The sequence below is a fragment of the Nycticebus coucang genome, chromosome 6, assembly GCF_027406575.1.
Source record: "Nycticebus coucang isolate mNycCou1 chromosome 6, mNycCou1.pri, whole genome shotgun sequence".
Classification (NCBI taxonomy): domain Eukaryota; kingdom Metazoa; phylum Chordata; class Mammalia; order Primates; family Lorisidae; genus Nycticebus; species Nycticebus coucang.
In genome coordinates this window covers 32723163-32737220 of record NC_069785.1, presented here as the reverse complement: position 1 = coordinate 32737220, position 14058 = coordinate 32723163, and the positions used below count along the sequence as shown (strand labels likewise).

General features: G+C 41.1%; 2 protein-coding genes across 2 annotated transcripts in view; both read right to left on the bottom strand.

Moving 5' to 3' along the window:
- SUPT16H (SPT16 homolog, facilitates chromatin remodeling subunit) overlaps positions 1-14058 on the bottom strand; it is a 51950-nt gene that overhangs the window by 24590 nt on the left and 13302 nt on the right. The window contains exons 2-4 of the mRNA XM_053594254.1: positions 5239-5331; positions 3318-3488; positions 108-260 (exon numbers count right to left, since the gene is read on the bottom strand). Coding sequence (XP_053450229.1) covers positions 108-260; positions 3318-3488; positions 5239-5331 — 417 coding nt within the window. The remainder of the gene's footprint in view (positions 1-107; positions 261-3317; positions 3489-5238; positions 5332-14058) is intronic.
- Positions 1526-1705, bottom strand: LOC128587656 (small integral membrane protein 30-like). Its single transcript, XM_053594046.1, has one exon. The coding sequence runs from the start codon at positions 1703-1705 to the stop codon at positions 1526-1528; it is 180 nt and encodes a 59-aa protein (XP_053450021.1).

Sequence of the window (14058 nt, the reverse complement as noted above, 5' to 3'; positions counted from 1 at the left end):
AGCCAAAGGAGATAAAAATGTGAATAAAACAAATGTCCTTGTTACATTGTATGGAAGCCTGTCACACTTCTGTCTTCTCCCAATTTGCTACTTTCCAGTAGTCTTACTTTGTCAAAGCCCTCTTTGTTGAGGCAGTCATTCCAACTCTTCATGAACTCTCCAGGGAATTTGTCTTTGCTGAATACTCCGATCTTCTTGCCATTCTTGCTTTCTTTAATGGCTTCAATCATTTTGTCAAAGCTGCTCTTATTACTTTCATTCTATCAGTGGCACAGGAAAAGAAAGGGGGAGGAGTCTGTTTATTAGTTTTAGAATTAAGACATAAATATTCTACTACTAACAGGCAAAAAGGAATATTAAACTGTGGAAAGAATATATTCTCCCTCCATCCCCATCTACTTATTTAGGACAAATTGAAACATACCAAAACTCAGCATAATTTTTTTTTTTTTTACAACACAATGGGCTTATATTTAATATAGTATTTCTCATCATAGAGATGTTAATCAGTTAATTAATATAAAGTTTATTTCTTTTTCAAATTAGATCTCTTCTCTATTTCAATGTTAATATAAAGGATTTTTACATTAAAAATGTTTTTACATTAAATCTTTTTTCTATTTCTTTTTTTTTTTTTCTTGGCCGGGGCTGGGTTTGAACCCGCCACCTCCAGCATATGGGACCGGTGCCCTACTCCTTGAGCCACAGGCACCGCCATCTTTTTTCTATTTCAATATTAGATATACTGAATGCATCTTTCTAAATGTTTTTTACCCAGAGATAAATGTTTCAATGTTTGGCTATGTGATATCTAAATAGCATATTAACTTGAGTGATAAAACAAAAATATAATAAAAATAAGGAGAAAACACTTCTCAAAAATTCAGGAGGCAGCGACTGTAACTTAACAGTGGAGATTTCCTTGGATTTTGGGCAAAAGCTTCCTTCTTCCTGTCTCACGTGCTTTGAAAATCCTAAAACTATGAATTACTGATGTAAATTTTAACCATCTCACTTCCTTGACCCCCTTTCTAACTAGCACATATAAAAGTATAGGCTGAAATATTTAGTGCATAACTTGTAAAGAAAACATTTTTTTCCCATTTATGTATCAATTTGTTCCCATTTTAAGGGAAACAAGTATATCAAACTCTCCCATTTACTGTTTCTTGGAAACTTTCAGACACCAAAGTTCATGTTTAGTCTCAACAGCACAAAGGTATTTTTTTTTTTGTAGAGACAGAGTCTCACTTTATGGCCCTCGGTAGAGTGCCGTGGCCTCACACAGCTCACAGCAACCTCCAACTTCTGGGCTTAAGCGATTCTCTTGCCTCAGCCACCCGAGCAGCTGGGACTACAGGCGCCCGCCACAACGCCCGGCTATTTTTTGGTTGCAATTTGGCCAGGGCCGGGTCTGAACCCACCACCCTCAGTACATGGGGCTGGCGCCTTACCGACTGAGCCACAGGCGCCACCCAGCACAAAGGTTTTTATGGCAAGGTTTGATTCAGGAAATCCTTCAAAGTCACGTCTGTCCATTTCTCTTTTGAGTATATATCCCCAAGCAAGCACAGATGCCTGTGATGCTTAGAACTACACCCAGTAACAGAGCGATGGCATCTCTAGCCTCCACTGCTTCAACAACAGGCAACACCAACAGCAGTGAAGTGAGGACTAAGATCAATTGTATTGATACTGTAGGCATGATGCTGGGATCTTGAGGGCTGAAGGTTCCAAAGAAATGGTTTATATATATAATAATTCTATCGGACTTGAAATTTTTCCTTTTCTGGAGTTCCAGAACGGATGTTAAGGCTAAGAGGTTCCACGTGACACAGCCTTCCAGGAAGCAGCCATTACAGGAATTAGCACAATTTTTAAAAAATATTTTTATATAGTCAAGTGAAAGTGCTGTTAAGTTATTAAGGCTACTCTTTTTCTTCAGAACAGCTTAGAAATTTAAACACATTGGCAAACAATATTCTGATAAAAAATCCTTATGTTGGGTAGGCAGTATGACAATTTGATGAAAACTGGAAAAGAGAAGGCTGTGTGTGATGGCAGATCACCTGAACTCATGAGTTTGAGACTAGCCTAAGATAGAGCAAGATCCCATTTCTAATAAAAAAAAAAATAGCCATGTGTTGTAGCAGGTGCCTGTATTCACAGCTACCTAGGAGGCTGAGGCAAGAGAATCGCTTGAGCCTAAGAGTTTGAGGTTGCTGTGAACTATGACACCATAAAAAGGTGTCTCTACTGGGGGCGCCAAAGTGAGACTCTGTTTCAAAAAAACAAAACAAAACAAACCTGGAAATGAGGTACATCTGAGTTTCAAGAAGGATATTTAAAGTTATGCTGAAGGTACTCAGAAAACAAACCGAGAGTCTTTATACCGAGGGTGGCAGGTTCAAACCCGGCCCTGGCCAAAAACTGCAACAACAACAAAAAATAGCTGGGTGTTGTGGCGGGCGCCTGTAGTCCCAGCTATTTGGGAAGCTGAGGCAAGAGAATTGCCTAAGCCCAGGAGTTGGAGGTTGCTGTGAGCTGTGTGATGCCACGGCACTCTACCGAGGGCGATAAAATGAGACTCTTGTCTCTATAAAAACAAACAAAAACCCAGATAAAATCAGTATTTACCAGAATTTTATAGCCCATTTGTTTTGCTGCAAAACTAATAAAGTTATTAAATTCTTTTCTTCCCAGGGATAGCTGAAGCACAGAATTTATTTTTGTATTTTGTATTGGGCCTGTACGCTCCAGCCTATAAGCAGGTCCCAGTAATCACTAGCTCTGGTCTTTGGCTGACCCACCTGTTCCACCTCCATCCTGCCCATCTGATCGTGTGCACTGAGTGTCACTTCGCGGCAACACATTCATTTATTTTTTATTTTCATTTTTTTTTTTTTGAGACAGTCTCACTTTGTGACCCTTGGTAGAGTGCTGTGGTGTCACTGCTCACAGCAACCTCCAACCTCAAGTGATTCTCTAGCCTCCGTCCCCCAAGTAGCTGGGACTATAGGTACCTGCCACAACATCTGGCTATTTTTAGAGACAGGGTCTTGCTCTTGCTCAGGCTGGTCTTGAACCTGTGAGTTGAGGACAATCTACCTGCCTCAGCCTCCCAGAGTGCTAGGATTATAGACATGGGCCACTGTGTCCAGCCCAGCACATTCATTTTTGCTAAGAATTTCTGTTGATTAAAAAAAAAAAAAAAAGGTACAACTTCTCTCTTGCATTCTTTTAAATTCCTATGAGGCATTTCTATTCAGTGCTTTTATTTTTTTCACATTTATAACACATTCTTTATTAATCCTGACCTTTTCTCGTATTAGCAGTGTGATAGCAGGGGCTCCATTAGCATTCTCATTGCCCTTAGTATTGGCAATCTGTTTCAAGAACTCCACTTTTTTCTTGCTAGCCATAAAGATGATTTTGTCATCACAGAAGACCATGATGGTATCAGTAAGTTCATAACCAAAGAGCCATGTCTACGGAAAAAGACAAGAGTGACAACAGTATTACAGATTAAAAAAATTAATATACTCATGATTAAGTTCAAGATAATATGGGGTGGAAGAACCTGGATGTGGATACAAATAAAATGAAAATTGGCCAGTTAACAATTTATTAGAACAAGATAATAGGTACATGGTCAGTATATTATAGTTCAAGCATATAGAAGCAGATTCCATAATAAAACCCATCAAATCATTTGGACAATTTGTATTTATAGAAACTGTTAAGTACAAGAGAATTACATTAAAAAACAAAACAAAACAAAACAAGGGATAGAGTAATAACCTCAGGGAACTATGCATTATACCTCTGCAAAAATTGCTGGTGGCCCACCAATTATTCATTTCTCTCTTCTCCCAAAGGCTTTGGATTTTTAGTTGGACACATTACCAATCATAAAAATTTTACTTCTCATCCTTTCTTGACACTAAGTATGGCCAGGAAGTCTTTTCTTTCTTTTTTTGAGAGCCTTTCTATACTAAGAGTCTGTATCAGTAGAGTGCTGGTGTCACAGCTGACAGCTACCTCAAACTCCTACGCTTAATAGATTCTCTTGCCTCAGCCTCCCAAGTAGCTGGGACTACAAGTTCCTGTCATAATGCCTGGCTATTTTTTTTTGTTGTTGTTGCAGTTGTTGTTGTTTAGCAGGCCTGGGCCAGGTTTGAACCTGCCAGCTTTGGCAAATGTGGCCGGTGCCCTAACCACTGATCAATGGGCACTAAGCCTGGCCAAGAAGTCTTAAGTGGAAGTATTATGTAGGATTTCAAACATGTTTTCTTAAAAAAAAGATCTTTCAGGGCGGCGCCTGTGGCTCAAAGGAGTAGGGCACCGGCCCCATATGCCGAAGGTGGTGGGTTCAAGCCCAGCCCTGGCCAAAAACTGCAAAAAAAAAAAAAGATCTTTCACTTCTTCCCTTTTTCTTTTTGCTTGAAATATAGATGAAACAATTGGGAGTTCTAGCAGCCATTTTTGTTTATTATTCAGAAAGCCTGGGTCCCTGAAGACTATACAGTAGAACCTTTGTAAGTTGACCATCCAAGGGACTGTAACAAACTGGTCAACATAGGGAACCAGGCCTATTGTACTGATAATGTACATGTGGTGCCTGTGTGGTCTATGAAAATTGGGTTCACTTAAGGACGTGGTCAACTATGGAGGCTCTAATATATAAGAAAAGACATTTTATTTAACCCACTATTATCTAGTTATTTCTGTTATATGCAGTTAAATCCATATTGATTAATATACTTTCCTATGTCCTAAATAAGTGCTAATCCAACTGCACTTCCTGCAATGACAGAAATATTCTCTATCCGCCAGTAGCCACTCCTGATTACCTTAAACCCAGCTGGTGGGACTTAGGAAATGAATTTTTTTTTTTTTTTTGTAGAGACAGAGTCTCACTTTATTGCCCTTGGTAGAGTGCCGTGGCCTCACACAGCTCACAGCAACCTCCAACTCCTGGGCTTAGGTGATTCTCTTGCCTCAGCCTCCCAAGTAGCTGGGATTACAGGCGCCCACCACAACGCCCGGCTATTTTTTTGTTGCAGTTTGGCCGGGGCCGGGTTTGAACCCACCACCCTCGGCATATGGGGCCGGCGCCCTACCCGCTGAGCCACAGGCGCCGCCCAGGAAATGAATTTTTAATGGTGCTACTATACTGAACAGTGCAGTAGATGATTTAATAACTCAAAGGGTTAAAAATGGTTGTAAACCTCTCACCTGTAAGGCAGTTGATTTGGCATAAACAATTTCTTCATCAACACCCACTGATACAACGATGGCATCAACATTGGCATATTCATCTTCTCCTTTCTGAAAAGAGTAGATAATTTAGTCACTATCTTTTTACACCAGCAAAACAGGAATATACTTCAGTATTTACTCAGGATATGTACGATTTTTTTCCTGATAGAAATTCCAAAATTAAGGTAAGTGCCTCCCTGGCAATGTCACAGCTATTAGTTCTCATCATTTTTTTATAAACAGCTTTATTGAGATAGAATTCACATACAATTCACCCATTTAAAGTATACAATGTTTTGGTTTTTAGTATATTCATAATTTTGCAATTATCACCACAATCTAATTGTGGAACATTTTCCTCTCCCAAAAGAGTCTATGCCCTTCAGCAATCATTCTCCATCTACCCCTGCTTGCTCCCCAGTCCTAGACATCTGCCAATGGAATTTCCATCTCTATGGATTGTCTATTTTGGGCAATTTATAGAAATGGAATCACATAAAAAAAAAATGTAGCCTTTCTATCTGCCTCTTTCACTTAATATGTATCCAAGGTTCATCTATGTTGTAGCATGTATCAACACTATATTCTTTTTTGACAGTTTCATTTTGTCACCCATAGCTTGCAGCAACCTCGCACTCCTGGGCTTAAGTGACCTTCTTGCCTCAGCCTCCTTAGTAGCTGGGACTACAGGCATTCACCACAACGCCTAGCTGTTTTGCTGGAGATGGGGTTTTGTTCTTGCTCAGGTTGGTCGCCAACTCCTGAACTAAAGAGATCCACCCACCTCAGCCTCCCACAGTGCTAGGATTACAGCTGTGAGCCACCATGCCTGGCCGTGAATATTTCACATATTACATTTTACCTATCCATTCATCAGCTGCTGGACACTTGGGTTTCTGCATTTTTTAAATGAATAATGCCACCATAAACATTTGTATGTAACTTTATGTATGGATATATATCTTTTAGGTATATACCTAGGAGAGAAAATGGTGGTCAGATGGTAACTCTGTTTAGCATTTGCAGGAATCTCCAGCTGTTTTCCAAATTGACTGTACCCTTTTACATTCTTAACAAGACTGCATGAAGGCTATAACTTTTCTATTTGTTGGCCGACACTTTTTTTTTTTTTTTGTGAGACAGTCTCAAGCTGTTGCCCGGGGTAGACTGCCGTGGCATCATAGCTTGCAGCAACCTCAAACTCTTGAGGTTAAGCCATTCTCTTGCCTCAGCCTCCTGAATAGCTGGGACTACAGGTGCCCACCACAACACCTGACTATTTTTTGGTTGTAGTTGTCATTGTTGTTTGGCTGGCCCGGGCTGGATTCAAATCCGCCAGTTCTGGTGTATGTGGCTGGTGCCCTAGCTGCTGAGCTACAGGCGCCGAACCGTTGGTCAACATTTGTTATCTTTCTTTTTGCTTATAGGCATCTCACGGATGTATTAGTATCTCACCATAGTTTTGCTTTTCCCTGATGGATAATGATACTGAGCTTCATTTCATGAAGATTATTGATAATTCTTCAATCTTTTTTAGAGAAATGCCTATTCAGATCCTCTGCCCATTCTGTAATAAAGTTATCGCTTTACTGTTCAGTTGTAAGAGTTCTTATATTCTAGGGTGGCACTCGTAGCTCAGTGGGTAGGTCTCCGGCAACATACACTCAGGCTGGTGGGTTTGAACCTGGCCTGGGTCACCTAAAACAATGACAACTGCCGGAAAAAAAAAAAAAAAAAAAAAAAAAAAGCTAGGCATGTGGCAGGCGCCTGTAGTCCCAGCTACTTGAGAGACTGAGGCAAGAGAATCGCTTAAGCTCAAGAGTTGGAGGTTGATGTGACACCACAGTACTCTACCCAGAGCAACAGCCTAAGACTATCTCAAAAGAAAGAGTTCTTATATTGTAGATACAAGTCCATTATCACATGACTTGCAAATATTTCCTCCCATTCTGTGCAATGTCTTTTCATTTCCTGATAGTGTCCACTGAAGCACTAAAGTTTCTAATTTTAAAGAAGTCCAATTTATCTATTTTCTTGTGCCTTTCGTGTCATATCTACTTTAAGGTTTCTGTCCAGCCCAAGGTCATAAGATTTACTCTACTGCTTCTTTAAGAGTTTCAGTTTTAGCTCTTCCATTTAAATATATAACACATTTTTAACTTTTATGTATACTATGAGGACCAGCCCAACTTTATTTCTTCTACATGTGGGTATCTAGTCATCTCACCATCATTTACTGAAAATACTATAATATTTCTTCATTGAATTATCTTTACACCCTTGTCAAAAAAATCAAATGACTATAAATGCAAAGGATATATTTCTGAAACCAACTCTGCTTCAGAATAATCTATCTATCCTTATGCAAGTACCATGCTGTTTTGATTACTGCAGCTTTGTAGTAAGTTTTAAAATCAAGGCAGTTGAATTCTCTAAATGTTAGCTACTCTTGAATAGTTCGATAAAGCAAAAAACCTGGTAATTCTACACTATAATTCTGGCTTCCCTTATGAACTCAGGATAAATACCTACATAAGAAAGGCTCTCCACATTTTATAGCTTCTGGTTTTTTTTTTTTTTTTAGAGACAGAGTCTCAAGCTGTTGCCTTGGGTAGAGTGCCATGGTGTCACAGCTCACAGCAACCTCAAACTCTTGGGCTTAAGAGAGTCTCTTGCCTCAGCCTTCCAACTAGCCGGGAGTATAGGCGCCTGCCACAGTGCCTGGCTATTTTTGTTGTTGTTGTTTTGTTGTTTGGCAGGCCTGGGCTGGATTCAAACCCGCCAGCTCTGGTGTATATGGCTGGCACCTTAGCCACTGAGCTACAGGTGCCGAGCCAGCTTCTGGTTACTAATAAGAATACATATGTGATAGCAAATGAGGATCCCGCTGTATTTGTCTACCCCAAGAAAATATACTATGCAAAGTCACTATATAGAAAGTATATGTATTCCTTCATTGATTTTGGTGAGAAATGTTTGCTTTCAGGTTAATAAGTTTTTTGTTTTTTTTTGCAGTTTTTGGCCGAGGCTGGTTTTAAACCTTCCACGTCCGGCATATGGGACCGGTGCCCTACTCCTTTGAGCCACAGGTGCCACCCAGTAAGACGTTTTTTATTAGCTCTCACTGATGATGCAAAAATAATGGTAGTTACATCTGCTAATAACTTAGTATAAACCAAGGCAGTGGCACCTAACTGTACTTCTTCACTACCACACATATATAGAAAAAAAAGTTCCACTTAAGGCTCAGTGCCTGTAGATCAGCAGCTAGGGTGCCAGCTACATACACTGGAGCTGGGGGGTAGAAATCCAGGCCTACCACACAACAATGACACTACAACCAAAAAATAGCTGGGTGTTGTGGGGGGCTCCTGTAGTCCCAGCTACTGGGGAGGCTGAGGCAAGAGAATTGCTTGAGCCCAAGAATTAGAGGTTGCTGTGAGCTATGATGCCAAGGCATTCTACCCAGGGCGAAAAAGTTGGGACTCTGTCTCAAAAAAAAAAAAAAAAAAAATTCCACTTAAGAATACCCTTGATGTAGTAAAAATGATTACTATTATGAAATCTCAGCCCTTGAGTATGTCATTTCAATATTCTACATAAAGAAATATACACAACCTGATTCTGTGTGCACATGGAAGTATGTTTATCTCAAGGGAAAACACCTGTGCAAGTATTTGAGTAGCAAGCTAAACTAGCCATTTGAACAGACTTGAGTATCTGACACACACTTTGCTCAGTAATGAATGATCCAAACCTGTCACAAGGAAAATAACAAACCTGGTACTAATAAAAAATTTGAGCTTTCATGCAAAAAATTAAAATTCTGAAACACTTACATGTACCATTGTGAATGCAAAAGCTTCTCTACTTATGCAAGATATTTCTGATGAGATCAGTGGTGATGTTAACATGTTTAACTCTTTGATACAGTATAATGAAATGTTTTCACATGTATAAATTATCATTCTGGCTCACTGTAACTCAGTGGCTAGAGTGCCCGCCACATACACATGGGCTGGCAGGTTCAAACCCAGCCAGGGCCTGCTAAAGAACAACTACAACAACAATAACAACAACAAAATACCTGGGCACTGTAGCAGGCCCCTGTAGTCCCAGCTACTTGGGAGGCTAAGGCAAGCCCAAGAGTTTGAGGTTGCTGTCAGCTGTGAAGCCACGGCACTCTACTGAGGACAACATAGTGAGACTGTCTCAAAAAAAAAAAAAAAATCATTCCTTTTCCAGTTTCATATATGTATGAAGCCAGATTTTCTCTATATACTTGACATAACCTACACAAAAGTTCTTTGGGGTCCTGAATAATTTAAGCATTTAAAGGGGTCTTGATATTAAAAAGTTTTAGAACCACTATGCTAAAATTCTTATGACACATTAAATTAATATTGTGACATCAAATGTTCTTTCCCAAATTTTTGTTAAAACATACCTCAGTTCTGGGCGGCGCCTGTGGCTCAGTGAGTAGGGCGCCGGTCCCATATGCCGGAGGTGGCGGGTTCAAACCCAGCCCCGGCCAAAAACCACAAAAAAAAAAAAAAAAAAAAAACATACCTCAGTTCTTCAGTTAACAAGGGAAATTTTTTTTTTTTTTGAGACAGAATTTCACTTTGTTGCCCTTGGTAGAGTGCTAGGGAGTAATAGCTCACAGCAACCTCAAACTCTTGGGCTCAAGTGATTCTCTTGCCTCAGCCTCCCAAGTAGCTGGGAGTACAGGTGCTCGCCACAACGCGTGGCTATATTTAGAGACGAGGTCTCCCTCTTGCACAAGCTGGTCTCCAACCCGTGAACTCAGGCAATCTATCCGCCTCAGCCTCCCAGAGTGCTGGGATTACAGGAGTGAGCCACCCCACCTGTAATATGGGAATTTTTAATTATCTGTACTCTTTACAATAAAACTCCAGGTGCAGTACACATTACCATACTCAATACACATTATTATCAAGGCCTAGCATCCTCAAAATTCTCACAAAAATATATAGGCACTCCTACTTGGAAATGATGTAGGTTTTTTATTAAGTAAGAAAATAGTGCTGAAAGTAAAATCTATGTTACACACATTAAGTTAATTTAAAATGTATTTTTTCATTAAGATATAATCAGTAAAGAATAAACTTACTCTTTCTCTACCATTTCTATCTCTCTCTTTTTTCTGAGACAGAGTCTCAAGCTGTCGCCCTGGGTAGAGTGCTGGTGGCATCACAGCTCACAGCAACATCCAACTCTTGGGCTTAAGTGATTCTCTTGCCTCAGCCTCCCAAGTAGCTGGGACTACAGGCCCCCACCACAACACCCGGCTATTTTTTGGTTGTAGTTGTTGTTGTTGTTTGGCAGGCCGGGGCTGGATTCAAACCCACCAGTTCTGGTGTATGTGGCTGGTGCCCTAGCTGCTGAGCTACAGGCATTGAACCATTTCCATCTCTTTTAGTTAATAAATCAGATTAAGGCAATACTTTATTAGGGTCCTAAAGATAAAAGTGGATTTCTTTGCAACGTTTCTGATTTTTATCTATAAGGAGGCTTCGGGTCACCTGACAATCTTTTTAGGTACAATATTAGTACTGGTAACTTCTTAAATTGCCTGGAAATTTCTTTCAGCAACTACAAGAAATATCAAGGTATCAAGTTATATGTGGGTCTGTCTTCTGTATTTAGAGAAACAGTACACCTCCTAGGTAAGGGTTTACTCTGAAGATAGAATGCCTTGACTCCAGCACTTTTCTTAACCTCTCTTTGATCTTTTTATTTATAACTGTTCTTTTGAGAATCAGAAGAGTGGGCCAGGTGCAGTGAGCAACTCATGCCTATAATCCCAGCACTTTGGGAGGATAAGACAGGAGGATTCTTGAGCCCAGGAGTTTCCGAACAACTCAGGCAACACGGTGAGACCCTGTTTCTATCAAAAAAAAGAAAAAAAAAAAAAAAAAGAACAAGAAGTAGCCAGGCATGGTAGCATACTGAGGCAGGGTTACTTGAGCCAAGGCGTTTGAGGCTTCAGTGAGTTATGATTGCACCACTGCATTCCAGCCTGGGTAACAGAGTAAGACCCCATCTCTAGATAAAAAAATAAAACTTTAAAATAAAATAAAGAGAGTAATGTGGGCCAGGTGTGGTGGCTCACAACTGTAATCCCAGCACTTAGGAAGGAGAAAGCAGGAGAATCACTTGAGGTCAGGAGTTCAAGGAGGCAGTGAGCTATGACCACATCACTATACTCCAGCCTGGGTGAAAAAAAAAAAAAGACTCAATCAATCAATCAATAAATAAACAAATAAATAAGAGTTAATGTACATAAAGTGTTTAAAATAGTGACTAGCTCATAATAACTACTATATAAGTATTTGCCATTATTATGGGGCGGCGCCTGTGGCTCAGTCGGTAGGGCACTGGCCCCATATACCAAGGGTGGCGGTTTCAAACCTGGCCCCGGCCAAACTGCAACAAAAAAAAATAGCCGGGCGTTGTGGCAGGTGCCTGTAGTCCCAACTACTCAGGAGGCTGAGGCAGGAGAATCGCTTAAGCCCAGGAGTTGGAGGTTGCTGTGAGCTGTGTGAGGCCACGGCACTCTACCGAGGGCCATAAAGTGAGACTCTATCTCTACAAAAAAAAAAAAAAAAAAGAACTGAAACGAGCCTGAGCAAGTGTAGAAAAAGTAGCTGGGCCTCATGGCGGGCTCCCATAGTTCCAGCTACTTGGGAGGCAAAGGATTGCTTGGGAGTTTGAGGTTGCTGTGAGGTATGATGCCAGGGCACTTTATCCAGGGTGCCAAAGTGAGACTCTAGTCTCAAAAAACCAAAACCAAAACAACAACAAAAAAACCCCAAAAAACCGAAATGACTGTTGATTAAAAATTTGTTATACACAGGCTCGGTGCTTGTGGCTCAAGCGGCTAAGGTACCAGCCACATACACCTGAGCTGGCGGGTTCGAATCTAGCCCTGGCCCGCCAAACAATGATGGCTGCAACCAAAAAATAGCCGGGTGTTGTGGTGGGCACCTGTAGTCCCAGCTACTTGGGAGCCAGAGGCAGGAGACTTGCGTAAGCCCAGAAGTTGGAGGTTGTGTGAGCTGTGATGCCATGGCACTCTAACCAGGGCGACAGCTTGAGGCTCTGTCTCAAAAAAAAAAAAAAAAAAAAATTGTTATACATTATATCATTATTGTTACTGAATCCAAGGTTAGCTGTCAGTTATGTAATGCATACAGAATATGTACAGTATAAGCTTTCAGAAAGTATACAATGCAAAAGATGATTTTAGGTGGAACCCAGATGTGGCTCTAAATATTCTATCATAGAGTTATATTTGGCTTCCTTTAGATCTGCTACAATCTAATAATGGTGTTTACATCACCTTTATTTTTATTTATTTATTTTTTTTGAGACAGAGCCTCAAGCTGTTGCCCTGGATAGAGTGCTGTGCCATCATAGCTCGTAGCAACCTCCCAACTCCTGGGCTCAATCGATTCTTATGCCTCCCCTTCCCAAGTAGCTGGGACTACAGGCGCCTGCCACAATGCCCAGCTATTTTTTTTTTTGGTTGTAGCTGTCATTGTTGTTTGGTGGGCCCGGGCTGGATTCGAACTCGCCAGCTCAGTTGTATGTGACTGGCGTCTTAGCCGCTTGAGCCACAGGTGCCTAGTTGAGACAAGAGTTTTATTTATCACTGTTGATATAATGCCATGGCATCATAGCTCACAGCAATCTCAAACTCTTGGGCTCAAGTGATCCTCTTGCTTCAGCTTCCCAAGTAGCTGAGACTAGAGTGCTGGCCATAACACCTGGCTACTTTTTAGAGATGGGGTTTCGCTCTTGCTCAGGTCTCAAACTCCTGAGTTCAGGCAATTCATGTGCCTCGGCCTTCCAGAGTGCTCGGATTATAGGTGTAAGCAACGTTACCTTTCTTTATTTTTGAGACAGCGTCTCATTTTATCGCCCTCTTGGTAGAGTACTGTGACGTCACAGCTTACAGCAACCTCAAACTATTGGACTCAAGCAATTCTCTTGCCTCAGCCTCCCAAGTAGCTGAGACTACGGGCACTTACCACATGCCTGGATATTTTTGGAGATGAGCTCTGGATCTGGCTCAGGCTTGTCTTGAACTCTTGAAAGCTCAGGCAAACCACCCACCTAGGCCTCAAGGAGTGCTAAGATTACAGGTGTGAGCCACCATGCCTAGCTGCTACTTTCAATTTTTGATAAGTGGCACAATTCTCCATTTATAATTATGTAAAGTATTTTTTCTGACTGTATTTAAAGAGTTCAATAGTTTTTTTTGAAAAATGAAAAGAGGGGCAGTGCCTCTGGCTCTGTGAGTAGGGTGCCGGCCTACTATACTGAGAGTGGCAGGTTCAAACCGGTCCCGGCCAAACTGCAACAAAAAATAGCCGGGCGTTGCAGTAGGTGCTTGTAGCCCTAGCTACTCGGGAGGCTGTGGCAAGAGAATAGCCTAAGCTCAAGAGCTAGAGGTTGGGCGGCGCCTGTGGCTCAAAGGGTAGGGCGCCAGCCCCATATGCCGGAGGTTGTGGGTTCAAACCCAGCCCTGGCCAAAAACTGGAAAAAAAAAAAAAGAGCTAGAGGTTGCTGTGAGCTGTGATGGCATAGCACTCTACCAAGGGCGATAAAGTGAGACTGTCTCAAAAAAAAAAAAAAAAAGAAAGAAAAGAGAACAGAGTGGTAAATTAGTAAGCAGAGCTGGGATAGCTATATGCCAAGTGACTGACAAGCACTTTACCAGGAAGATACTTATGATAAGTGTACAGGCATTCCTTGGTATCCATGGGA

Excerpts from the sequence above, each read along its gene's own strand:
- LOC128587656 (XM_053594046.1), bottom strand. The coding sequence starts at position 1,705 with ATGCCTACAGTATCAATACAATTGATCTTAGTCCTCACTTCACTGCTG.